This window comes from Podarcis vaucheri (genome assembly GCF_965113315.1).
Source record: "Podarcis vaucheri genome assembly, chromosome: 8".
Lineage (NCBI taxonomy): Eukaryota > Metazoa > Chordata > Lepidosauria > Squamata > Lacertidae > Podarcis > Podarcis vaucheri.
The window spans coordinates 50,539,287-50,564,155 of record NC_138766.1 but is presented as its reverse complement, the minus strand read 5'-3'; the positions used below and the strand labels follow the sequence as shown (position 1 = coordinate 50,564,155).

Sequence of the window (24,869 nt, the reverse complement as noted above, 5' to 3'; positions counted from 1 at the left end):
GACGTTCTGTTTGCACTTGCATTGCTAATTGCAGGCTGTTTATGACTCCTTGAGCTTTGGAGGCATCTATGCAACCTGCTAACTTTGAAATATCTTTTGTATTTAAGTGCATGCCTCCCAAGCAGTAAACAAGGCATTATACCATAGCAGAAGGTATCCTTCTGAGCCCGCCAAGATCCTTCCTTCCTTCCTTGGACTGCACAGATCAGGGGTGTAGTTACATAGCTGGTGAAATGTGTTTTGTTTGGTGCATCACCAGTTCTTCAGGCCTGCTCTATGCTAGTTCTCTACATGCACCCTGCCACTGGAATTATTCCATTACCTAATTTACAGCCAGATCCTAAGCACTTTTTTCAGATGTAAGTCCCACTGAGTTCAGTTGCCCTTGTTTCCCAATAAATGAGCTTAGTCGTGCAACTTTAGCCTTCTTAGCCAGCCCAATTAGGATGCTTTGTGTGGAAGAGTCAGGATTACTTATGCATTATAGTTTAAAACATCTGGCTTCCGTAACGTTAAAAAATCCATTATTTCGTTCTTCAGCACAATTAACTGAGCGTACACAATATTGTTCCTAAAGGTTCAAAGTAGGACAATCTCCTTTGCTTTCTCCATATGCAGAAGTGAGTTAGCATGTTTGCATGCACACAGGCAACAAGAGCTAAAAGCCAGAACGCTTACAAATGCAGAGAATTGTTGACACCCTGCAGAGATTAATGCCCACTGTGCAAAGTGGGTCATCTACAGCATCCATCATGGCTGACATAGGTTTAAAATAATTACAACATTAATTCTATGGGATTTAATAGGGTCATAAATATTTGAGACATTCCTTACTACTATGTATTAAACTTCCCTTGGAACTCAAATTATATTTTAGCACACCCAGATCTAAATTTAATGTACAGTAGCACATTACCTGAACTGTAGCTCCAACTAATGAGAAATATCTAAAGGCATGCTATTAAATTCTGCACAGTATTAACTAGTCTCCAGCTGGACTATAAAGCGTATAAGGTAGTTTACACAGCACCAAGGTATAATAAATTGTTTAAAACTCCATCTTCTTTCTACCAGCACCTTGCTAAAAAACAAAGAGGTTGATAGTATTTTACAGGGAAAGAAATGTATTGCATATAATTTTTATACTGTGTCATGCTGTGAATATTGTTAACAGTTTAGGGTTATGCACAACGTTTTTAACACATTAAAAAAGCACACAATGAAAAATTAGCTAACCAGTTCAGGTTCTAATTTCTGTTTGCTTCCATTACCTGTCATGGAAAGGAGCAAAAGAAAATGGAAGACATTGTATTTCCAAGACACCAAAATAAGCACATTGGCCATCTGCGAAGACAGAAGAGAGACTGGGTCATCCCTCCAATCAACTTGCCAGAAAACTCCAGAGGGCCCTTTCCTCAGGAATTAGTTAGGGTAAGACTGAGAAGAGAGGAATGTCTATGACAAATATATGGCAAATTCCACCGTAGAACAAATGAAACATGGTTGGCACTAAATCTCTTTTTGTTTACTTGTTTGCCAAGGTTTAGTTCTGTGTTTCCCCTGCAGTAGTTGGTGAGATTGAAAGCACATCCTGTGGTTGCAATATGCTTTGATTAGCCTCTGGGAAATGAAAAATTAGTTACTTAAATCTGAAAGTAAGTGTGGAAGAAAATGATTTTTCACATACGTGATTTTAAATGAGATGTTTTTCCTACATGTGTTGTCTTAACTGCAATATACAAATAAGGCTGTTAGGAATGAGGATACTATTGTTTCACAGCAACACAGTGCATCCTGTTCTGAAATACCAGTGAAACTATGTGAAAAGGCATTTTCAGCTTCAAATGCAAAAAAAGAGAGCTTTTGTTCTCCCTCCCCCCACCAAAAAACAAACATAATAGAACTGAAAACCCATTAATTTTTCACCTTTTTATGCTAGAGTTTGAAGCAAATTTCACAGACAGGGATAGGGATGGAGCTAAGTGGGTAAATAAAGCGCTTAATGTCTTCTGAACTTAAATCATAAGGAGAAACTTGAGGTTTGTGCGTACTGTTTGGTGCTGTGCATCGAAATGCTTTACTTTATGAGTTCAGAGTATCTCAGACAAATTAGCTAGTGGTGTGCAGCCAGACTCTGCCCTTCTATGGCAAAGGTCTCATACACACAGCTGTGGAGGGGGCGTGTTTTGAAAGTAATTATAACATTGTTGGCAAACCACCTGTCTGGTGTACTTACATGTCTGAGCACCACAGTAGTTATTAGGAGCGAAAATAAAAGCTGTGGTGCATGAGATAGTATTTACATGAGGAGAGACATTCTAATACCACACACTGCAAGGGCTCGCAGTTCTTAGGAAATTCCAAAGGCAGCCAGGAGAAAGATGAGGCTGGTCATTTAGGGAATATAATGACTAGCCAGCGAGAGGAGTCAGGAGGAGTTTCACTAGTTGGTGGTTTTGGTAGGTTGCTGCACAGCTGACTGTTCCTCTACTGAGAAGTCTTGAAAACTTCAGATTCGGCTTAAGTTCCTCAACCTACTCAGAAAAGCCCTTGTGTGAATATAGACAAGGTAAACCACCAGAGTTTGCCATCCTGGCAGTCATGGGTACCATGGTGCCTGTGAAGGCTTCTAGTGGGTGGATGTCCCACAGCCTTTGAGCTTTCTTCTTTTTAAGTAAGCCTGTAGACCTCCTAAAAAAGGAAGCCATGGGGCCAAATATTCAAATACCTTCTAAGCAATGTCTGTGAAATGAGAGCTGTATGGGTTGCCAGGGGTGGTTGTCTCTAATTTACTGTTGTGCACCACTGTTGTGCAGCCATTTTACATTATGTCACTCAGGCTTCATAGCAGCCACTTTGTGACAGGCACCACCAGCAGTCTCTCAGAATTCAAAACATTGCCACAAGTCCAAAAAGGTTGCTGACCCCTGATCTTAGCCTGTTCTGATGTTTGTTTTTACGCCAAATATAAAAAAACCTGTATCCTAAGATGACTGCAAAAGTCAATGGGAAATCTGCAAATCCAGTCACCCTACTATTATTACACGTTATGTCATAATGGCATGCTACCATAAGGATACTCCAGACCAAATTCTGTGTTACTGAGTTGGTTGATCTATGGACACAGTTTCTTTCCAAGCCAAAGACTGGGATGATTGCTACTGATTTTCTACCTTAAATAATAAATTGTTCCTGCCACCTCTTCAGATGCAGTGTTGATCAGAGAGGAACGCTTTACAGATATACCAAATGTGCTTGAGGCAACCCTTTGCTGGAACATTATGTGGTTGCTAAGGAAGTTGACTGTCCCGAGTAAATTCAAAGCAGTTTTGGGCTAATATGGTGATGTTTGATAAATCTCTTGGGTGCCAGTTCCACCTGTTCCATTATGGAAATGCCAAAGTAAAGTTTATCAACGATAAGTTAACTAACTTGGGCTGCTTTTTGTTTTGCTTTTTGCAATGAGCAAATAAACAAGATTAAAAATAACAACAGAGCGGATTTGTTTTTGTATTTTTAGAGCTAGCACTTCTGATGACTTGTGTGTGTTAACAAAACCATCATTTTCTTGCTACATAGATCAGATCTGATCGTGATAAAAGCCTTTCCTTGCGATACAGTGTTACTGGCCCAGGAGCTGACCAGCCTCCAACAGGAATCTTTATCATCAACCCAATCTCAGGTCAACTATCAGTCACAAAACCATTGGATCGGGAGCAAATAGCTTCTTTTCACGTAAGTTTTTAGCCAGAGTTTTAAATCAAAGACCTTAACATCTGCTTTGACTTTGAAGGGCACATATGTCATAGTTGGGAGACTTAAAGAATTGGTGCTGGCTCTGCATTTCTACACATTGTTCCTTTTCATACATATTAAGAGCATGCTGTTGACATAGTTGAGCATCTTCAATCTGCTTTAATGTATTGGACAAAAGAAATAAAGCAAAATAGGAATGTGGCATTTTGTATTTTCTGCTTTTCACATTTGGTTACAAATAGGTTGGGGTGGGGGGAGGACCTTTGGAACCAAGGCCATCCTGACCTTCTCCGCCCGCCCCCCCTTGCCAGCAGAGATTTGCACCTGCAGACCTTTCTGCAGCTGTAACAGCAACTTCTCTAGGGGCCTGAATGTCATCTTGTTGGTAGAGCAGCCTAAGTGTAAATTAAAGCCAGTAAGAATGACATTCCTTGCCATAAAGGAAACAGTAAGTTGGGTGGATAGAAAGATTTCCCAGCAAGATTATTAGAACACAAAATTCCATTTTTGACTAATGCTAAAAAAGAAAAGTCTTCTGAACAGAAGAAGAGCCCTGCCGCATCAGATGAAAGATCTATCTAGTCTCACTGCAAGCAGAGTATGAAGGCAACAGTTCCCTCCTGTTGTAACTCCTGGACAACTGGTATTCAGTGCCATGCTGCCTGTGAACCTAGAGCTTCCATATAATCATGACTCGTAGCCATTGGTAGACTTGTACTCCATGAAGTTGTCTAATCCCTTCTAAGCCAGTAGCCATCACCACACTCCATAGCAATAAATTACACAAATGAAAAAGTGCCTCCTTTTGTCTATCCTGAATTTCCTTCCAGTCAATTTTGTTGAAGGACTTGAGCTCCCTCAGCTTTAGAAACCTCAACCATGTTCCCTCTTAATTACTTTTGTCTAAACTGAAAAGCAAAATAAGATAAATAATTATTAACTGAAACATTTGTTTACTCTGCATTAATGACTTGTTTATAGGGCCTCAGATCTTGGAGGGTTCTGGGATTTGGTAGTTTACCCTTATGCTACTTTTTTTTAAAAAAAAAATTATTTTTGAGGCTTGATTTATGTTTAAAATTTCGTGTATTTTTATCACTGTAAGCCACTTTCAGATGTAGATAGTGAAAAGCAGAATATGGTTTTTAAAAATAAATAATTCTGTAGCACCAAAATACAACATATATAGGATTAAATGTAATATAAAGAAAGAAAACATGAAAACTTCCAACATCATTCTGAACATTGTAAATCCACATGTGAGGGGTCAACCATGTGTTCTACAATGATCCACAAACCTGTTCCATCCTAACAGAAAACTCTTCTGTCTAAGATTGATTCTAATGGAGAAAAATTTGGACTGAGCAATCTTTAAAGCGACCCTAAATTCTCAGTAAATTAGATAATAAAAGATTTTCTGTAAACAAAGATGGCCTGGAAGTGGTGCCAAAGTGACTAAAAGAGAGAGGGTAACAAAAGAAGATGCTAAAATAAATCAAGTTAACTGAGTTCCATTTAAAATGTCCTGTCAGCAACACTAATTGCCATGCCTGATGACATGTTTTGCAAGTTTTCTCAATTACTAATGACTTTTGCAGCTGAGGGCACATGCCGTGGATGTAAATGGAAACCAGGTGGAAAATCCCATTGACATCGTTATTAATGTCATTGATATGAATGACAATAGGCCTGAGTTCTTACACCAGGTTTGGAATGGTTCAGTACCTGAAGGATCAAAGCCAGGTAAATCACTGGAATTTTCTAAGCAATGTATTATATATATAACTTATTGGATGAAATAAGAGTGATACTGATCCAAATATTTTTGCTGGTCTTTATGGAGTCAGATAACCTTTATCTTTCAACTGTGCTGCTTAAGGTTTAGGAAGATTTTTGTACACAAGATCAGACTCTTAGAAGGCATGTTCACTTCCCAAACTGATCATCCTCAGTCTTGGAGCATGATCAGATTTGCTTTTGTGCATATAATAAGAAGTTGCTCCCTGCTTTAAATTTCCCATTGCAGCCCATTGACATGGCTTTTCATGGTCTCGGAGAACAGAATGTACCACTATCACCTGCCAACAATCATCACTGTTTTAAAAGTCAGCTTAATAAGGGGAAGTAAATGGTAACTAGAAATGCCCTTTCTTTGTTCAGACATGTATACTGAGCCGACAAGCGTTACCTTTCTGCAAAATCAACATTTATCCCACACTAGAAATTAAAAACACTAGTTTATGCACAATGCTATTCATTTGAGCTGAGTCAGGGAAATAGTTATTTACGGTAAATGTCCGCATCTTCATTTAAAATTGTGGAGAACCTGACTGCTGGGAGATGATAATCTGCAACAAGTGAACTAGGGTAGTGAATAAGCACATGTGATTCTATCTCATTTGTCCTTTATTAATCACAAGCCTTGGGGGAAAGTGTGTGGTTTGAATAAGAGAAGGAATGTGAAATGTTTTGTCAGAGGAAGTAAATGTTTAGACCCAAGTTAGTAGCTTTTGGGTGACCACGTGTAATCTGTTTATTTAACCTTGAAGACAATTTGTTCTTTCGTTAGGAACCTATGTAATGACGGTCACTGCTATTGATGCTGATGACCCGAATCAGTTGAATGGAATGCTGAGATACCGAATCTTGTCACAAGCACCAAGCACACCCTCCCCAAGCATGTTTACAATTAACAATGAAACCGGCGACATTATCACAGTTGCTGCTGGCCTTGACAGAGAGGTAAGATGGGTCTTGTGTTACAAATGTTTAACCGTATTGCCTCATCATATATATGGCTACCAATATTATATGCCCATGTAGAAACTTAATGTGTGTGATTTTTGCAAAGTTATGATTAACGTCTAGCTTGCTGGAGTTAAGGCTACTGTGGTGCTCCACACATTCCCAGCATTGGGATTTCTGTCTTGAAAGCCCTAGAGAAATGATGGAAGTGCTAATTTCTTCCCGCATTTTATTACCTCATTTTGAGTTACTAAATTGGAACACAGTTTATTATTACTAAATTTACTTAATCTGTTTGTTTGCTCACTTCTTAATTTTATTCATGAAATAATATTATCCTGTACCAGAATTCTGCCTTGATTTTAATACCTTGGCACAACATGGGTGTTAATATACCTCTGAAGGATCTTTCAGTTGTCAGCAATAAACATTTGACTTTGAAGCTAAACGCAAGAGTCTTTTGAAGCTGGTTTTATTCTTTGTAGGGAGGAGGTTGGTAATAATAGCACCATACATGTTGCTGCAATCCCTACATTTAAAGAAGTGTTCATTGCATTTATTTCTAAGCATCTGCAACTCGTAAGATTTTGTTTGCTTGTGACCCGAGAAAGAAGTGCTAAAGAAACCATCAACCAAAACTGCCCCAGTGTAGCTAGTAAACAACATAATACAGGAGCAAAGATTGCATTATATACTACTAAGTTTTACTCAGAGTAGACCCAGTGAAATTAATGGGCCTATGTTCATCATATTCATTCATTTCAGTGGGTCTACACTGCGTAGGACTAACATTGGTTGCAACCATTTGAGGCTGTATTGTCAATCTCCTAGAGCAGGGATTTCCAAACCGTGATCTAAAAGTCCTCCATGAGCTTCATTTAGGTGATCCATGGCATGCCCTCAGTAAATACCCATATTGATTTTTAATTTTATTTCTCTTGCTTACATTTTATTGTATTGTATTGCAATTTGAATTCTGTTGAATTTAATGCAATAAAATAAAATATAAGAAATAAGAGAAGCAATGAAAATACAATTAACTATCATAGAGCATCTGGCTCAGCACATTACAGTTGCTGCAACAGGCAGAAAAATGGTTAAGTGCTCCACAAAACACTCAGCAATTTTTAAGTGGTTCATCGGGGGGGGGGGGAGTTTGGAAACCACTGATGTGCAACCGAGTTGAAGGATTGGTACAACTTTACGTACCCCACGTAATAGCCAGGTTGAGTGCAAGGCCACCTAGTAAAGAAGCCTACAGAAGTTTTGCCTTCTCTTCAGTGTGTGGCTTAGTTCATTTTCATGCAGGTGAAGACAGTCCTGATGTCAACTGTGTTGAATTGATGAAACGTGTCTTGTATTTTCCTCCTTTAACAACAACAGTTTTCCTGGCAGCGGCAGAGTCAAGGGCCAGTGCATTGGTGCATTGGCACCAAACAGGATCAGATGGTCCCACTTAACAGCTGTTAAGCAGAGGGATCTGAGCCTATGCGGTGCTAGCAGTTGCTCCTTCACAAGCAGTTTCCCTGCACACAAAGGAAAGTACTAGCAAAGTGCTAGCATTGTGCAGGATCTAATCCACTCGTGCATCAGCTAGTATACAGCTGATCCTGTGCAGTGCTGCTTTGCAATTGGCTTTCCAGGAAAGTCTCTTGCAAAGCAACAAGATGCAGGCTGTCAGGCAGAAAAGAGAGTTGTGCCTATTTTCTGGAAAAACGCTGCTCTTTCCCTGCGGTTTTCCCTGCCTGCGTCTCCTTCCAGCCTGATGCTACAGATTGTCCTGTGCTAATCCAGTGACTCACGGCAATCCATAGCTCTGGATCGGGGCCATCCAACTCGGTTCAGGATTTAGGTGTGGGCTGGATCCAATGCACAATGTTCTGTGTGCTTGTGAAAAACATGCAAGCCAAACCTCTTTGATAGTCCAGCCTAGCTGCACCCATTTAGGTCAGCCAGAAATGAACGGCCTTGAAAGGCAAAACTGCAGATATTTATCACATTCTTTTTCTCATTATGGTTTATTACTTTTTATAGCAGCTTCTAAAATTCTGTATACATTAAATCCTGTTCCGTTTTATTCTGTCTTTATTTTTGCTTGGAAGGTAAATGTGCTTTCAAGCATGCCTAGAGAATGGACACTTCATAGAATAAGCAACCTAAGACTTGGAAGCAAAGGGAAGTTTTGAAGTAACTTGGCAACCCTTGCTAATGCATGCCTCTCTTTAGGGCAGGGGAAAAGTTTGTTGTTTTATTATCATGCTGACAAATGAAAATATCAGCTTGATTCTACCAAGAAATAACATTTAAAAGGTTTTTGGTGCAGGGAGTAGAGAGAAAAATTCATTTTCAATGAAAGACGTTTATTTTTTCTAAATACATTCATTTTCACAAAAGTCTATTTTGCTCCATCAGTAAAGCACTCAAGACAGTAACAGTTCAGAGTAATAACAAAATTCCTTTATCGTTTACCAGTTTTCTGCTTGGAAGATGAAGTGAACTCTGCAATAATATCACTCCACCAATCTGAAAAGCATTAAAATGCTGAATTCCAAATCAGAAATAGTGGGGGAAGTAATGTGTATTTACATTTAACAGTATACAGTATCAGCAAAAGCCAAATGAATTATCAGAGTCTCTCAAGGAAATACTATAAAAATGATTTTTAAAAATATATTAAGAAACAAAAAAGTATAATCCCTAAACAGAGAGACTTTTAGCTTCAGGGTAAGGGTGAGCCCAAGGCCCTGGCTTAATCCCAACAATAATGTAAGAATAAGCATTCTTAATACCAAAGGCTGTTTTTAACAAAACAAAAAACAATTGAAGCTGGCGGTGCTGTCGAAGAAGAAGGACTATCTAGTTCCTAATGCTGAATGTTTGTGGAAATAATTTGGATTTGGGTTTCTCTTCCAATAACTTGTTTCTGTTAGCCCTGCCTGTGCTGGTTTCCATAGTGATACTGAGAAGTTGCCGCTACATTACCCTCAGGTTCCCCCACAACAAAGCCTTGGCAGTTTGAATCATTTGCCCAAGAATGTGCCCTCCCAGCCTCAGCACTCATGAACCTTTTTTTAAAAAGTGCCCATCCCTGATTAGGTTTGAATTTGCTACACATCATTTGTATTTTTTAAATGTTAATCCAGAATCAAAACTTTGTGTTCCCAAACAGGGACAGGGTGGTGATTGCTTGCTAGTTAAGAAGACTGTGGTTTGTTGCAGTTATAAATCACCCAAAACAAAAATTCATGGAGCTGAATGTGGTTAGATGCAATCCGTTGTTGGAAATCCAGCAACCCTCAGTTCAAGTGATGTTAACCAGAATGAGCAGCGTGATAAGCTCGTTGCATAGCAAAGCACAATTTATTGAACACCTGCTGTCCTCTCAGAGTGTTAGCTCTGTCTGTAACTCCTGGTGGTGTCATTTTGTGTTTTTTAGAAAGTACAACAGTATACATTAATAATTCAAGCTACAGACATGGAAGGAAATCCAACATATGGTCTTTCAAACACAGCAACTGCTGTCATCACGGTGACAGATGTCAATGACAATCCTCCAGAGTTCACTGCCATGATTGTAAGTCTGTGATAAAGGGGATGTAGTGTACGAATAGCCTTTACTTAAGAAAGATTCTTGCTGATTCAGCCAAATGGATTTAATATGTTTGTGACATTGGGTCGCCCAGTGGATTTCAGTGGTTTAACTAAGGCCATAGCTACTTCTTAGAGCATAGTAAATGCAGCCCAAAGCACAGCATTTAACTGTAAAGCAAAACCTCCCCCACCTTCTCTCTCTCTCCCCCCCCCCCATTTATATATGAGAATGATATGTTCACATTGCCACTTGATAGAAGCTGTTTGTTGGGTTATTCCCCTGTACAGAAGGGCTGACCCCAATTACCCATACAAACTGGAAACTGTTCGAACCAGAGTGAATTAAGTTGGAAACTGGGGACCCTCAGTGTTGCTGTGTAGCAGCAATGTGGAAAAGATTGCATGATGCCCCGGTGTCCAGTGACATACATGTCATTCCGTGTGCCTTACAATTGCAGTTCTATGGTGAAGTCCCTGAAAACAGAGTGGATGTTACAGTAGCTAATCTAACGGTGACTGATAAGGATCAGCCACACACTCCTGCTTGGAATGCCATGTACCGAATGACTGGTGGCGATCCCACAGGCCGGTTTACTATCAACACTGATCCAAACAGCAATGATGGGTTGGTAACTGTTGTGAAGGTAAGTTATGCCCTCAAGCAAATTAAGCAGATGCAGATAAATGGCAGAGCGCTGAGTATTAAACAGCTCCGGCTGTTAAACCCAAAAGGCAGATTAGGAGTAGATATTAAAATATATGTATATCCTGTCTCTGGTGAGGGTGGCATTCATCTTCTGGAAGCTTCCCTAGGTATACGCATTGTGTCATTCTAGCTTATAATTTTTTTAAGAACCGAACTAGACTGTTCAAAGGAGCATGTTATCCATTTTTATTTGCAGGAGACCAAAACTTTTTAAGCTCCACCAGTCTCCACCCCCCAGCTCAGAAAGTTTTGTAGATGGTGGATTTCATTACACAGCCTCCAAGGGCAGAAAGTAGATTAAATGATCTCATGGCAGACCTATATATCAGTTAGAGTAGTTTTTGAATTTTAACAACTGCACTGTTGCTAAATGGAATGTTCAGGCTGAGTTAAATTAAACTTTAAAATGTATATACCCGAACTATTTCCAATAGCATATATTACTATCTCCAAATGAATAAGGTCTTTTAGTATTACTTTTTGCATTAAAGAAGTCTAACTGATATATCATGGACATATAGACCAAGCAACAGTAGGTTATGTGAGCCGCTCCTACTTTGCTCTTGCTGTGTTGTTATTGTTGTTGTTTAGTCGTTTAGTCATGTCCGATTCTTCATGACTCCATGGACCAGAGCGTGCCAGGCACTCCTGTCCTCTCTTGCTGAGTACTATCAAGCAATTATTAATTGGATTATAAAGTTTCACTTCTAAGAGGCTGGTGTAATAGGGCCTTGATTTTGAACAGAAGTATAGGATTGATATGTTTCTGGTCCTTTGTAAACATTTATGATTCTGTGACTCAGATTTTGCACTTACTTGAAGTTAATTGCATGCAAAGGTATGCTGCTTAAGATCAAACAACGTGTGTGCGCGCTTGTTTCAATCCAAGTCTGTCCCGGTGAGAGTTAAAGAGCAAAATTGATGCTTTAGTGAGAGGAATGCACCGCAGTCCTTCTCCCCAGGGTTTCTTTCTTTCTTTCTTTCGTTCTTTCGTTCTTTCGTTCTTTCGTTCTTTCTTTCTTTCTTTCTTTTTGGCCTACTAGTGTTTCCTTCCACTAGCAGAGTATGATTGAAGGAATGGAGTCTCGATGACAGAGATTGGAGAGGAAAACCAACAGCCCTCTCCACCCGAGAGCTGATTTTGCTCTTAAAATTAGACTCACCAATTTAACAAGCCAGTCTACCACTATCGTGTGTAGTTGGAACCTCTGAAAACCAATGGTTAAAAGGCTACAGCCCAGTATTTAAAGGCTACATTTGCATTTGTACATGCTCAGGTGTTAAAAAGCAGCAGGCAAAACACAACTCCACAACTGCTTTTGTGTGTGTGTGTGTGTGTGTGTGTGTGCGCGCGCGCTGCTGCTGCTGCTGCTGCTGCTGCTGCTGCTGATATCATCTACACATGTCTGTGTATGATAGTGGGAATAGTCCTCTGACCTTCTGTATTTTCATACACCTAAATTATCATCTCAACATGGACTCTTATGGCTCATGCCAGCATTCAAGCATTGAAAATTACAAATAAGTAGGATATTATAGGCATCCTTATGATTTTCAATAGAATATACATTTTTGAACCATGAAAATTGAATACATTTTTTTTTAGTGGAATGTGAATTATGCTCCAAGAGAGCCACAGCCATTGTTCCACATGTTTCTAGACTCTGTAGCTGCACATTTCCAAGGGTACCAATTGTATCAGGTTCTGCCAATAAGAAGCACATGATGATGTGTTTTGTTTTCGTGTGCAAATGATGTACTCGCAGTTCCAAACTAGAATGCTCTGAAATGGAAAACAGAACAGAGACACTGAAATCAAACCAAAGAGAAGCAAATTAAAGCCTCCAGAGTATAATCTGCTTGCAGCAGCTCAGTTTGTTTCAAATTAAATTCTTTATTTTAAAACTGTCAGAATAGAGGCAAAAAAAAGGTAAAACTAGGTAAATAAATTAAATGTTGTGGAATCTCCCAAGAGAAGTGCTAAGCCCTTATTAGCTCTAATCCAGTTTAATGATTCCTGATGGAGATGTATTGTAGTAAGCAATCCTTTGCCAATTTCCATGAAAAATTTCCATGCCTTGATTTCAGCAGCATAAGCTGTGTAGGGAGAAAATATATTCAGCCGTCCTTTAGCCCAAGGTGCCATAATGCAGTTATAATCTAAAAGAAACTTACAGGAGTCTGAAGTAGTTAAGTTTGTTTTAGGTATATTTTAGGTTGCTTTTAAAGTTTCATTTTGCAAATCCCATTGTCCGAAAAAGGCAAATATTAATGATAATTTGTTATACCCCCAGACAACGCAGAATAATTAATACCCAGGTTCCATCAAAATCAGTGCAGATCTAAGGGCAAGACACCCCCCCCCCCCGAGTAGTGCTGCCCTGAAAGAGGACACAACACAATGGAAGAGACTATTTAATTTTCAGGAGCAAGTTTGAAACCAGTGCTCATGGCCCCTGTGTTTTCAGTTACAATTCCCTAAAGACAGAAATTACTTTAAGAAGCTGCAAGTAATATTTTCCTTGTAGGCCATAAATAAATGTTTTTTACCCCCCAACATATCTGATAAACTGTCTGCTTAAAATGTTGAAAAATTCTGCAGCCCCATGACAAATGCAACCACTAACATAGTTCTCATTTTGCTTTTGCCAGCCTATTGATTTTGAGACCAATAGGATGTTTGTACTGACAGTAGCTGCAGAAAACCAAGTGCCTTTGGCAAAAGGAATTCAGCATCCTCCTCAATCAACGGCGACTGTATCCATTACAGTTATTGATGTGAATGAGAGCCCGATTTTTGTCCCAGTCACAAAGCTCGTGCGTCAGGAGGAAGGGCTACTTGCTGGCAAGGTCTTAACGTCCTTCACTGCTCAGGACCCTGATCGTTACATGCAGCAGACTACACTAAGGTACAGTAGGGCCTGCAACGGCCTTATACCTTTATAAATCTCTGTACATGAGAACCTTATACATCAGAATCTCTATGCATGAGCCTTGTAGCACTGCCAGAACCAGGCAGTTTAAAGGCAACGCTCGCCCCATTGCATTTAGTCCAATGTGCCCAGCTGCACAAACCCTGGGTAGAATTGCAGAAAATGTGGGGGGCAGGAAATAGCAAGGCTCGGTGCTTTCAGTACTCTGAAGCCTGTTCTCTCCACTGGCTCACTGCATGCCCCCCCCCCGTGTCATCTTGGGCCTTGATAGCATAGCAAGCCTCAAAATGGATTAACTTTAAACAGGTTAGCCGTCATGCTAATTAGGCTGCCTTCTGCTTAAATACCTAACAGCCAGCTGAGTTGGAATTCTAGGACAGATACATGAATGTCCTCATTATCTCCAGCCATTTCCAACAGCTGCTTAGTCTGTGCAGCTGAACGCTTAGCATGCTTCATAAGAAATTGTGCAACAGGGTCAGAGAAAATGTTGCCTTCTGGTTCCCCTACTGGTGAAGTAGCCCTAGCGTGACATGCCTGTTCTTTTGCAAGGCTTAGAGGGTAGGCAACAGGGCCAGCATCTGCTCTGTTACCTTGTATATTGGTGTTGGTATTCTTGCACCCAATCGAACATACTGTAGCAGCCACACAGTGGTTTATCAGATCAGACTGATATGTGAACCATGGGATAAGATTGGATATGTGTTTGCACATGTTCCCCTGTATAGGGAAAACTTGCATACCATTTGAGAAAGTTGCCATGATTACAAAGAAGCACATTAAGAGCTAGGTAATTCTCTTCCATTAGTCCATCTTTCTCTAATTTTGTTTGTTTGTCACCTCTCCCTCCTTCCATATTATAGTTTCACCTTTCCTTGCCAGGAACCTGCTTGAAGCATTAGTGCTGCTCGAAACATCACACTGTCTTTCAGTTGGGTTCAGTCTAGGTTGAATGTGTTTCAGTGGAGCAGAAAGATTATCTGTAAATGAGGGCTTTTAAAAACTTTGTGGATTGGAGCCCCACTAACCCTTGACCCAGTCCCAAGCAGCTGGTATTTATATCAAAATTCAGTGGGTTTGCGTTTGCAAAACAACCAAATAATGTAGTTTAATAATTCATCAGAGATAGCCAGTGATGTAACATTTATGTAAAATAGTTATATAATGCTTTCAAGGCAAATCTTTTAAATAGTATACAGCATTCACCCAGTGTGTATACCTAAGAATGCAAAAAAAGGGCAGACTCTTGATCAGCAGAATCTGTAGAAATCCTTAACAACCACATCGTCTTGAGACGAGCCCTTCTTTTCTCTTCTTCATTTTATAAAGCACATTGGAAATCAATGTGGTGTGTGTGTTTTTGTTAAATTTCTGCAGGTACTCAAAACTCTCAGATCCTGCTAATTGGCTAAAGATTGATTCCATTAATGGTCAGGTAACAACAATTGGTGTTCTGGACAGAGAGTCACCACATGTGAAAAACAACATGTATAATGCTACTTTCCTTGCCTCAGACAATGGTATGTACCTAATGTCAAAGGTTTGTTTGCTTGTTCTAGTACCATTTTTTTCACCAGAGGGGGGGGGCACACTAAAATATTGATATAAATATGCACTAAAGTATAGCATCATAATAGAGTGTAGTACACAAAAGACTCTTTCTGTACAGGTGTTAAATAGATCAGTTGCGAACAACCTACAGCCTTCTGGGCCTCCCTGTCCCCCTGCATATCCCTTGGCCACCTTCCTCACCCTTAACTGCAGATCCTCAGTGTGCAGAACTCCATAGACTAACATTTGCAACAGCTTCAGCTCTAAGTATGTTTCCAAGGCTCATACTCCCTTGCACCTATGGTGCCTATCTCAGTTTGGAAAAGTGCATAAAGGTGAGAGAGGCAGCATAGGAACATGCTGGAGGACTTTTTAAGATGGAGGGGGAAGGGAGAGGTAAAGACTGTGTGTGTGTGTGTGTGTGTGTGTGTGTGTGTGTGTGTGTGTGTGTGTAAAACAAGCCACACCTACAGCCAGTTCGATCAACACATCCCCCAACCACCTGTTGACCTCCACATATGGCCCCCTGCGGGCAAAATGGTTGTCCACCTTTGTTGATACTTGCTCTTTATTTTGATTTGCCAACAGCCACCTAAATCCTCTTTCTCCAATCATTCTCCCCACACTTTAGATGTCTCCTTACCTTCCCATGCCGCATAGGACCTCACAATTGCAACCTAATAGTGTGGCCCATCCAGCAGCAGTCTGAACTGCTTGCTTGCCATTTCCTGTTCATAGGCAGGTGTTGCTTTTCTTGTTTTTGCAGTGCCAGCCAGCTGCTTTTTTCCCCATTATAAGAGATACCAAGCTTCCATTTTATTTTTGTGCTCACTTGCCTTCATTCTGAATTAGCACACTTGTTTGTTCCCACTCTGGAAAAATTGTCGATGTTGGAAGCCTGGATAGCTCAGTTGGCTAGAGTGTGGTGCTGATAACACCAAGGTTGCAGGTTCAGTCCCTGTGTAGGGCAGCTGAATATTCCTCCATTGCAGGGCGTTGAACTAGATGATCCTCAGGGTCACTTCCAACTCGACGATTCTATGATTCCACAAAATATTTTTTGCAGTGAGGTGAAAATCTTCTGCAAAGAGCTCCCATGCCCTTTCTTAGTTTCAACACAACCCTAATTTTGCAGAGCAAAGTTATGCTTTGCAACAAATCTATATAATTAATATTATCATGCACACTCATAATTCATGTGTTTGTATATGTGCAATAAATAATGTAACCCCCTTTTTAGTAGAAAGCAGGCTAATGTTACTTTTCCTTGTTCTGTAAGGAATCCCTCCAATGAGTGGGACTGGCACACTTCAAATCTATCTCCTCGACATCAATGATAATGCTCCCCGAGTGGATCCTCAAGAAGCCACAACTTGTCAAACGCTGCAACCCAATGCAACAAACATCACAGCCATAGACGATGACATTGATCCAAATGCCGGGCCCTTTGCCTTTGAACTGCCACATCATCCTTCCAGTGTTAGGAATAACTGGACCATTATTCGTATTAGTGGTAATGTGCATTGGTTTTTTGAAAAATGAATATTTGCATCTTTTGGGGGTTATGTTCAGTAGCCAGTTCCCCATCTGATTGGGCATGTGATCTGGCAACCCAATGTAATTTAATTCAAACGAAAAGGGTGGTGTAAGTCAAACTCTCTTTTAAAGGTTTGTTTTCCTTCTACCTGGCTTAGGCTGGCTTAGCCAGCAGTAGCCCAGATTGTGAGCAGAGTTTGGAACTGGTGTTTATTATGCCAGTTTAACACTGGTTCCCCATACTTAGCATTGCTCCCTGATTCTGTTTGTGGCATCAGAGAGACTGACTTAAAAGGTTAGAATCCACATACTCTTGTTTTCTTACATGACTATAACTTAGTGGAAAACTGAGGGCGACTACCTACGTTTACGTAGAAGTGCACTTAAAAATAACTTCAGATACAGTTCTGAAAGAGGTCCTAGAACAGACATTTCTCCAGCCATTTCATGCCCACATAAAGCATATTTACATAGTTTGTTTTCTTGTTCAGGTGACCGAGCCCAACTGGCTTTGAGGATCAAGTACCTTGAGGCTGGCATCTATGACGTTCCAATAATAATAACAGATTCTGGGAATCCTCCCAAGTCCAGCACGTCTATTTTGAAGGTGAAAGTTTGCCAGTGTGATTTAAATGGAGACTGCACTGATGCCGACAGGATTGTAGGTGCAGGGCTGGGCACAGGGGCCATCATTGCAATTCTCCTCTGCATCATCATACTACTCGGTAAGTCTTGGGGCCATGTGACCAGTGATATGTAGTGCCTCGTAAAGTAAGATGTAAAGATACATGTTTCAACTGATAGGGTCTTTCCAAAGGATAGGCTATAGATTTGTGTGTCTGCAGGTAGTCTACTAATGGTCCGTCGAGAACTATTATTATTATTATTGATTAAATTTCTATAGGACCCTTCATTTGAGGATCACAGGGCGGTTCACAATATAAAAACACAAAAATACACACTGTGGTAACAAATGAAAACAATTACCCCCCTCCCCCCAGTTTAAAAGGCCATGGACTATTTAATTAGCCAAAGGCCTGGGCGCTTAAAGATCTGTAACAAAGAGGCCAAGCAAGCCTCCCTGAGGAGAACATTCCACAAACAGGGAGCTGCAGAAAATGCCTGTTTTCATGTTGCCACCCTCCAGACTTCTCAGGGACAAGGCACGCAAAGAAAGGCCTCACATTATAATCAGAAAGCCGGCTTGGGTCTTGTGGGAAAAGGCGATGCACAGTATACTGTGATCGCCACTGACATGCTGAAGCTAGTAATCCCTTAATGGAATATTTTGTTTTACTCTGCCATCACATGGGTTAACTAGTTTGCTTCGTTTCTACACTCATTGTAGTTTCTGAACTGCTTTCTTCACAACTATAAGGTGATTTCTTTGCATTTGGAAATGGTGAGCAGTTGATCATTCCATGGCAGAGTTTCAGTTCATGGCCTCTTTTTGGAAAGTTGTCTTCACAAGGGATCAGATTCAGAATTAACTGGAGTCTATATAGCTACCATGGTGATAGCGTTAGTACATCTCTCTGTACATATGTATCTTTACTTCAAAGACCAGAAGGACTGTATATCGTAGATAGTAGTGTTTAGCTTTGTCTTGTGGCTGGACACAATAAACCCTGTGCTGCTTTGATGTGGGTGGGAGAGAAGTTGGTCCCTTAACCAGAGACTCTGGAAGAAGCTATTCTGCTGGGATTAGGAAATCACTGGAGGCTTTGCTGGGGCTCCTCATACTCTGCTGATACATCACACTAGTTGAGTGTCGTGAACAATCAACTGACTTTCACAAGTCACCAACATACAGTATATGTCAGATTTGCATTTGACCATTTAGACTTTACAAAGACATGTGCATCCAGTAGTTTTCTTCTCCTTACCCTGCTTGAGATCTTTAAAATGCAAATCAGCCATTAGTATTGAATGTACTAATTTCATGCACTTTCTAAAACAGATTGAGAACCTTTGGCCCTCCAGATGTTACTGTACTCCAGCTCCCATCAGCCTCATGACCAATAATCAGGGATGAATGAAGTTGTGAAGGACCACAGGGTCCCCATGTGTTTTTAAAACAGTAGTAATCTGAAAATGAGCTAATATCATCCGCTTTTGCTTTTCTGTAGTTCTGGTTCTGCTGTTTGTTGTTTGGATGAAACGTCGTGATAAGGAACGTCAGGCCAAACAACTGCTCATTGACCCTGAAGATGATGTAAGAGACAATATCCTGAAGTATGATGAAGAAGGTGGTGGAGAAGAAGACCAGGTGAGAAATGGGCTCCTAGTTACTAATAGCACAATGAGACCAACAATGAGAAAACAGCTGGAAACTGGGATGGGTTGGGGGATATAGAAAGTCTTGGAAATAATCCAGAAAAGTCTTTGTGTGCATATACTGAGACCAGCAACAAGATTTGTTCTGGACCCAAATATTGACATTTCTTCCCAGTACTTGCCCACTATCCAAAAAACCGGGGTTCTCAATTTATTTCAGATTCATTCCAGATGCAAGACAGAACATCACATTTTACACATTTCTATGTGTTTGGAAGCAGCAGCCCAGAGCATCAAAAGAGGCTAATTCTTTCCTTTGTAAGGAGAAGGCAGGGTTATTGATTGCTTCCATGAGCTTTCCCCAACTTCCATTTGATCCTTCTGGAGGCAGACATAATCATTAAATAACAATTAAAGTTGGCTGCAGAACTCTTGGGAGTACTAAATGGGGATAATAAGCTCACTTCACCTCCTATCCTTCACTAGCATAATCACAGGCAAAGGTGCTTGTTTTCAGAGATGGTACAGAGCCATGAAAACCACATGGGAAGATGGTCACTAGGAGAAACGATGCTTTTTGCCTTTAAATTGAGGCTTCAACCAGCACTTAGTATAATGTGTGTGCTGAATGACGAATCTGAAAATGAGTCATAGCAGTAGGAGGAAGCCAGCTTTTCCTTCTCTCATTCTCTTCCACTGCAAATAATGATACATCTGTAGCAAATAATAGAGACCAAAGGACTTATAAACTCATGGTGTTTGGTCCATGATCCCATCAATGTTATGGGTCAGGTTCTGGGTTGAAAAGTGTTCAGTTTTGCTTTACACTAAGCTAAGTGTAGCAGCCTTAGATAATGGAACAGTTCACTTCGGAGTGAAGAACATAGCGTTGAAATCTATATCCTATCAGAGACCATTGGATGTTTAATATCTACAGATCATATTTGCCCTTAAGATTAAATCTGAATAGTTCTTTTGGAGAAGTATTAGTGTAAAATATAAAAGGGGAAAAAACTTAACGGAGCTTGTGCAGTAACATAAAAGCAGAGACGAAGAGTGAGTATTTTAATTACTGAAAGCTGTTCATTAAGGTTCACGCTTCAGTTCTCAAAACATTTAGACCACAACAGATATTTTTTAGGGTAAAATAATTGGCTATATGCAGTTTTAGAAATGTGATTTCTTTTTGTTTTCTGAGTATTGCAACAAAATCCTTAAGAGTAAAAAAAGTTCTGTGTGGAATGTATAACAGTATACTACACAGAAATATTTTTAATTATCTTTGTTTAACTTTTCACTATGTGACCCTGTACCTATGAGTAGATGAATTTTAATAATTTTATCAGTATGAATTTCAGCTGGTGCATCTCCTCAAAAGTGTCAGGCCTGACAAGAAGCTTTGCTAAAGACACTACATATTACAGCATTAAAAAACACCACACGCAAACATTCACTATATATGTGGTGCAGTGGTTACTTTCAGGAAGTGCCAGTAGTCTAGAAAGAAAGTTTCATCCACCGAAGGCATGGGTAGGCAAACTAAGACCCGTGGGCCGGATCCAGCCCAATCACCTTCTAAATCCAGCCCTCAGACAGTCCAGGAATCAGCATGTTTTTACATGAGTAGAATGGGTGCTTTTATTTAAAATGCATCTCTGGGCTATTTGTGGGGCATAGGAATTCGTTCTTTTTCTCTTTTCCCCCCAAAATATAGTCTGGCCCCCCACAAGGTCTGAGAGACAGTGGACTGGCCCCCTGCTGACCCCTGGTCTATGCCATCTGCCTTGGCAAGAAGCATAGTGCTGAAAGATATCTGATCTGCCAGGGTTTTCACACAAAATGCCCACAGATGCCATTGTGGATGACACAGGCTTCCCTCTTGGAGAAAAGGCCTTGATGCTGCTGGGAAGCCAGGGTCAATACATGTTACCAGCCTTGGGCAGAAAGAGAGAGACTGACCATTTGGCTTTTGAGTTATCAAAAGGACCAGCAAGGCACCTAAAACCTAAAGGGAAGAGAATTCAGCAGTACAAAAACAGCGCAGGTCAAAATTCAAGACATGGGATGACTTGGGTCCCTTTCCTTCATTTTCTGCTAGGGAGAAAGTATCATTCTCAACAATTGCTCTCAGCTTCTAAGAGCTCTGGCCCAGGCCCTGCATGCCACCTCCGTAGTTTATATTGGGGCACAAAATATTATTGGCATCCTACTTCACAGTGTGCAAGCAGGGCTCTCCATGCACAGGTTGTCACCTTATTTAGAGAGGCAAAAAGAGTGTCTGCAACTGTGCTCACTTGTCAGAAGCATTAAGCAGTTTTTCACAGGGACAGCTGATCTCAGGGTAATCAGAGTTAGCACTGCAGGAACCACCTCCATTCAATACATTCTGCAAAGTACACCTAGATGTATTCATTATTTTGAGCCATTGAGTATGTATTCTGTCTTCTTGAGAGCCACATGAGAGTCTTTCAGGCATAATCCCAACACCAACTTGGGAGTACCAATACTCCCTTCCTTTCTGTGGCTCTAAAACAGGCATAGGCAAACTCTGGCCCTCCAGATGTTTGGGACTACAGTTCCCATCATCCCTGACCACTGGTCCTGTTAGCTAGGGATGATGGGAGTTTTACTCCCAAACATCTGGAGGGCTGGAGTTTGCCCATGCCTGCTCAACACTGACACTGTTTACACCAGAGGTATGTAACCTGGTGTATCATTCTGGGCTGCCATCATTCCTGACCATTGGCCATTCTTGGCTGAGGCTGATGGGAGTTGTAGTTCATAACATCTGGAGGGCATCAGGTTACCTATCCCAGGTTGTCTAGGCCATTATGAAAGCTGGTCACTCAGAATGACTCCCTTCTTGGAAAATCAGCTTACCACAGTTTCAGTTCAAAAGGACCTCAACCTCTGCCAGAGCTTTCACCAAAATGTTTTCACCTGCTACGTTTATAGCTCCAGTTACTTTTATCACAACAAGCAAGGAATAGTATATATTAATTAAACTAGGAGAAGAGATTTGACTTCAACAACCATTTGTAAATTCTTAGTTAATACATTGCAGAATGTTTCTCATCCTATTTACTCTGCACTGTCTCTTTTGACACAGTGATCCTTTCTGGGATGTGGGGTGGTATGGGCCAGCCTGCTATGCAAAACAAAGCACAAGAGTCATAATGTTTTACCAAGATCTACCTTATGCCTGGGGGTTGTGCCTTTTCTCTCCTGAAAGCTGAGAAGGATGTGTGAGAAGGATGTGGCAGTTGTTAAATACCTTATTTGCTTGTTTGGATCCACTGGTGGTGAAAAAGATAAACAGGATGAGGATGTGGATTTATATGTCTGGTTTTTCCTATTCCTTACCCTGTGATGACACATACTGAAGGTAAAATAATGAAATCTAGAACATCTCCTAAATGCAGTCCCAGATATTTAATAATCCCTTCAGAGGACCTAGCATTTCTAGAACCATCTATTTTTAATTAAAATGGTGGCTGAATATTAGATGGGCACTTTCGCCTGAAGATTATTTGTGGTCGCACAGGATGTCATCCAGTTTGGTGTTGATGAAAAGCTATCTTGACAGTTCCTCTCCATCTTACATCTAAAAGGTAGCCTATGCAAGCGGCAGATGACATGGTAATTCATGGACTCTATGACCTTGCATTGCATGTGATATATCACATGGCTGAATGCTTTCCCAATTTTTTTTTTTTTTAAACACACAAACTTTTGGTTGGATTACAACTTGCATCATCCCTAACCATTACCAGTGTTGGTTGGAGCTGATGGAACATGTTGTCCAAAAGCATCTACAGGACTTTGCCATTCTCCAAATATGTTATCCAAATCTGCAGAGTTCTGTCCTTGTTTGTGTTTCAGAATGAATATGTCTAGCATTCTATTTGTGTTACAGAGGAGTCAATATTGGCAACTTTCTGCATATATTAAATAGGTATTTTACTAGGCATATTGTTTAGTCACAGATGAATGCTACTTCTGAATCTGTTTCGCAGTAGAAAATGGATGAGGTGTAGCACAAAGCAGCCAACTGGAATGACATTGTAAATGGAGACAGGGACACTATGGAGGCAATAAGCATTCTGTTTTACTCTAAATGGATATGTGTGTGAGATGAAGATAAATTCAAGATACATTCTGAATTGGTTTTATAATTCTCAATATATGCATTCATTTGTAGGAATGGAATTTCCCTTGCTAAATTCTCAAAACATTGTGATTGCCTATTACTTTCACAGGACTATGATTTAAGTCAGCTCCAGCAACCAGACACTATAGAACCAGATGCCATCAAACCTGTTGGAATAAGACGACTTGATGAAAGACCTATCCATGCAGAACCTCAATATCCGGTCAGATCAGCAGCTCCTCATCCTGGGGACATTGGAGACTTCATTAACGAGGTAAAATAAGGAGAGGAGGAGAAATAAAGATTCATTTTAGCACCTATTAGACACCATCTGTGCAGACAATGAATAATAGCTTTTACATTTGAAGAATAATATTTTTTTAAAAAAAAGTTGCTTATACAATGAAAATTATCTGGTTTGGTAGACATAAATATGGTTCTTTTTAAGCACATGGAAATTTAATTAAATCATTCAAACTGAAAAAGGAAAATGCATCAATTAACTTTTGTGTGCTGATATTAATTACATTCATAATATGTTATCAGTCTTAACCACAATATATCCAAGAGGGATTATTCACTGGGTTCCACATAATAAATAGACTAGCAAAGTGATAGCTTAGCCTACATTCATGTATTAATTCCAATTCATAACACAGGAAGTTCATTCTTATTTTCCTCACACATCACCCTTTGAATTCCAAAAACAGGAAATTCAGTACTTCTACAAAGACCAAAAGTTCCATCAAATAAGATTAATGTGAGGATAGCAAAATTAATGTTACATAAATGCTTTAAACACTTGCCTTGCTGTGGAGCTTTAAGTGCCTTTGTGCATTAATACATAGCCAGGATATATCTCTATACAGGCAGTGCTATGTAGGATTACCAGTGTTTCTTGTGCTTTTTATGTTACTTTTGCCATTGACCAAATTTTATGGTGTGTGTAAATGCCTACTTGAATGCGATTTGAGGAACTAGGCTTTGATCTGTTCTTTGTGCATAGTGCTTTGGAAACTATAATAATATTGAACAGAAGAAGTAATCTGAATATAAATTAAAACATAAAAATGTTGGGTGGTCATAGACGTTGCCCTGCATTTCTGTTATTGAATACATGAATAAGCAACATAACATTGAATAAGAACTTTAATGCAAATGAAAGCGAATACTGTAGGAAAGCAACATAAATATGAAGAAGTTTTAAGTATAAGATCATAGTTATGTAGTCTTGTGTTGGTTTTATGTCACTTATTCTTGAAAACTGGGCTACAAAAGTAGCCCATTTCCAAGGTGTGCCTTTGACTAAACAAAAGGACTGGGTTGATTAGGCAATATGATGCTGCTGTTACCAGAATTTAGTTCCCATCAGCTGTATGCATATACCCCTGACCTCCATGGTGCCAATCAAGTACTTCAGCAAATTTGCTTTGCCAATTAGAGGACCTCAGCACCTGCCCGGATTTCCTGGGTCCAACTCAAGCACACTCGGTTACTCCTGTTACAGATAGGTAGCCGTGTTGGTCTGCCATAGTCAAAATAAAAAAATTCCTTCCAGTAGCACCTTAAAGACCAACAAAGTTAGTTCTTGGTATGAGCTTTCGTGTGCATGCACACTTCTTCA

The 24,869-nt window shown here is 40.1% G+C and overlaps 1 protein-coding gene across 2 annotated transcripts in view; it reads left to right on the top strand.

Moving 5' to 3' along the window:
* CDH2 (cadherin 2) overlaps positions 1–24,869 on the top strand; it is a 117,332-nt gene that overhangs the window by 87,387 nt on the left and 5,076 nt on the right. For both annotated transcript variants that reach the window (XM_082234768.1, XM_082234767.1), the window contains exons 4-15: positions 1,285–1,431; positions 3,580–3,735; positions 5,355–5,499; positions 6,326–6,498; positions 9,938–10,075; positions 10,551–10,736; positions 13,451–13,707; positions 15,109–15,251; positions 16,562–16,795; positions 17,310–17,543; positions 18,948–19,087; positions 23,355–23,519. In XM_082234768.1, the coding sequence (XP_082090894.1) occupies positions 1,285–1,431; positions 3,580–3,735; positions 5,355–5,499; positions 6,326–6,498; positions 9,938–10,075; positions 10,551–10,736; positions 13,451–13,707; positions 15,109–15,251; positions 16,562–16,795; positions 17,310–17,543; positions 18,948–19,087; positions 23,355–23,519 (2,118 nt within the window). The remainder of the gene's footprint in view (positions 1–1,284; positions 1,432–3,579; positions 3,736–5,354; positions 5,500–6,325; positions 6,499–9,937; positions 10,076–10,550; positions 10,737–13,450; positions 13,708–15,108; positions 15,252–16,561; positions 16,796–17,309; positions 17,544–18,947; positions 19,088–23,354; positions 23,520–24,869) is intronic.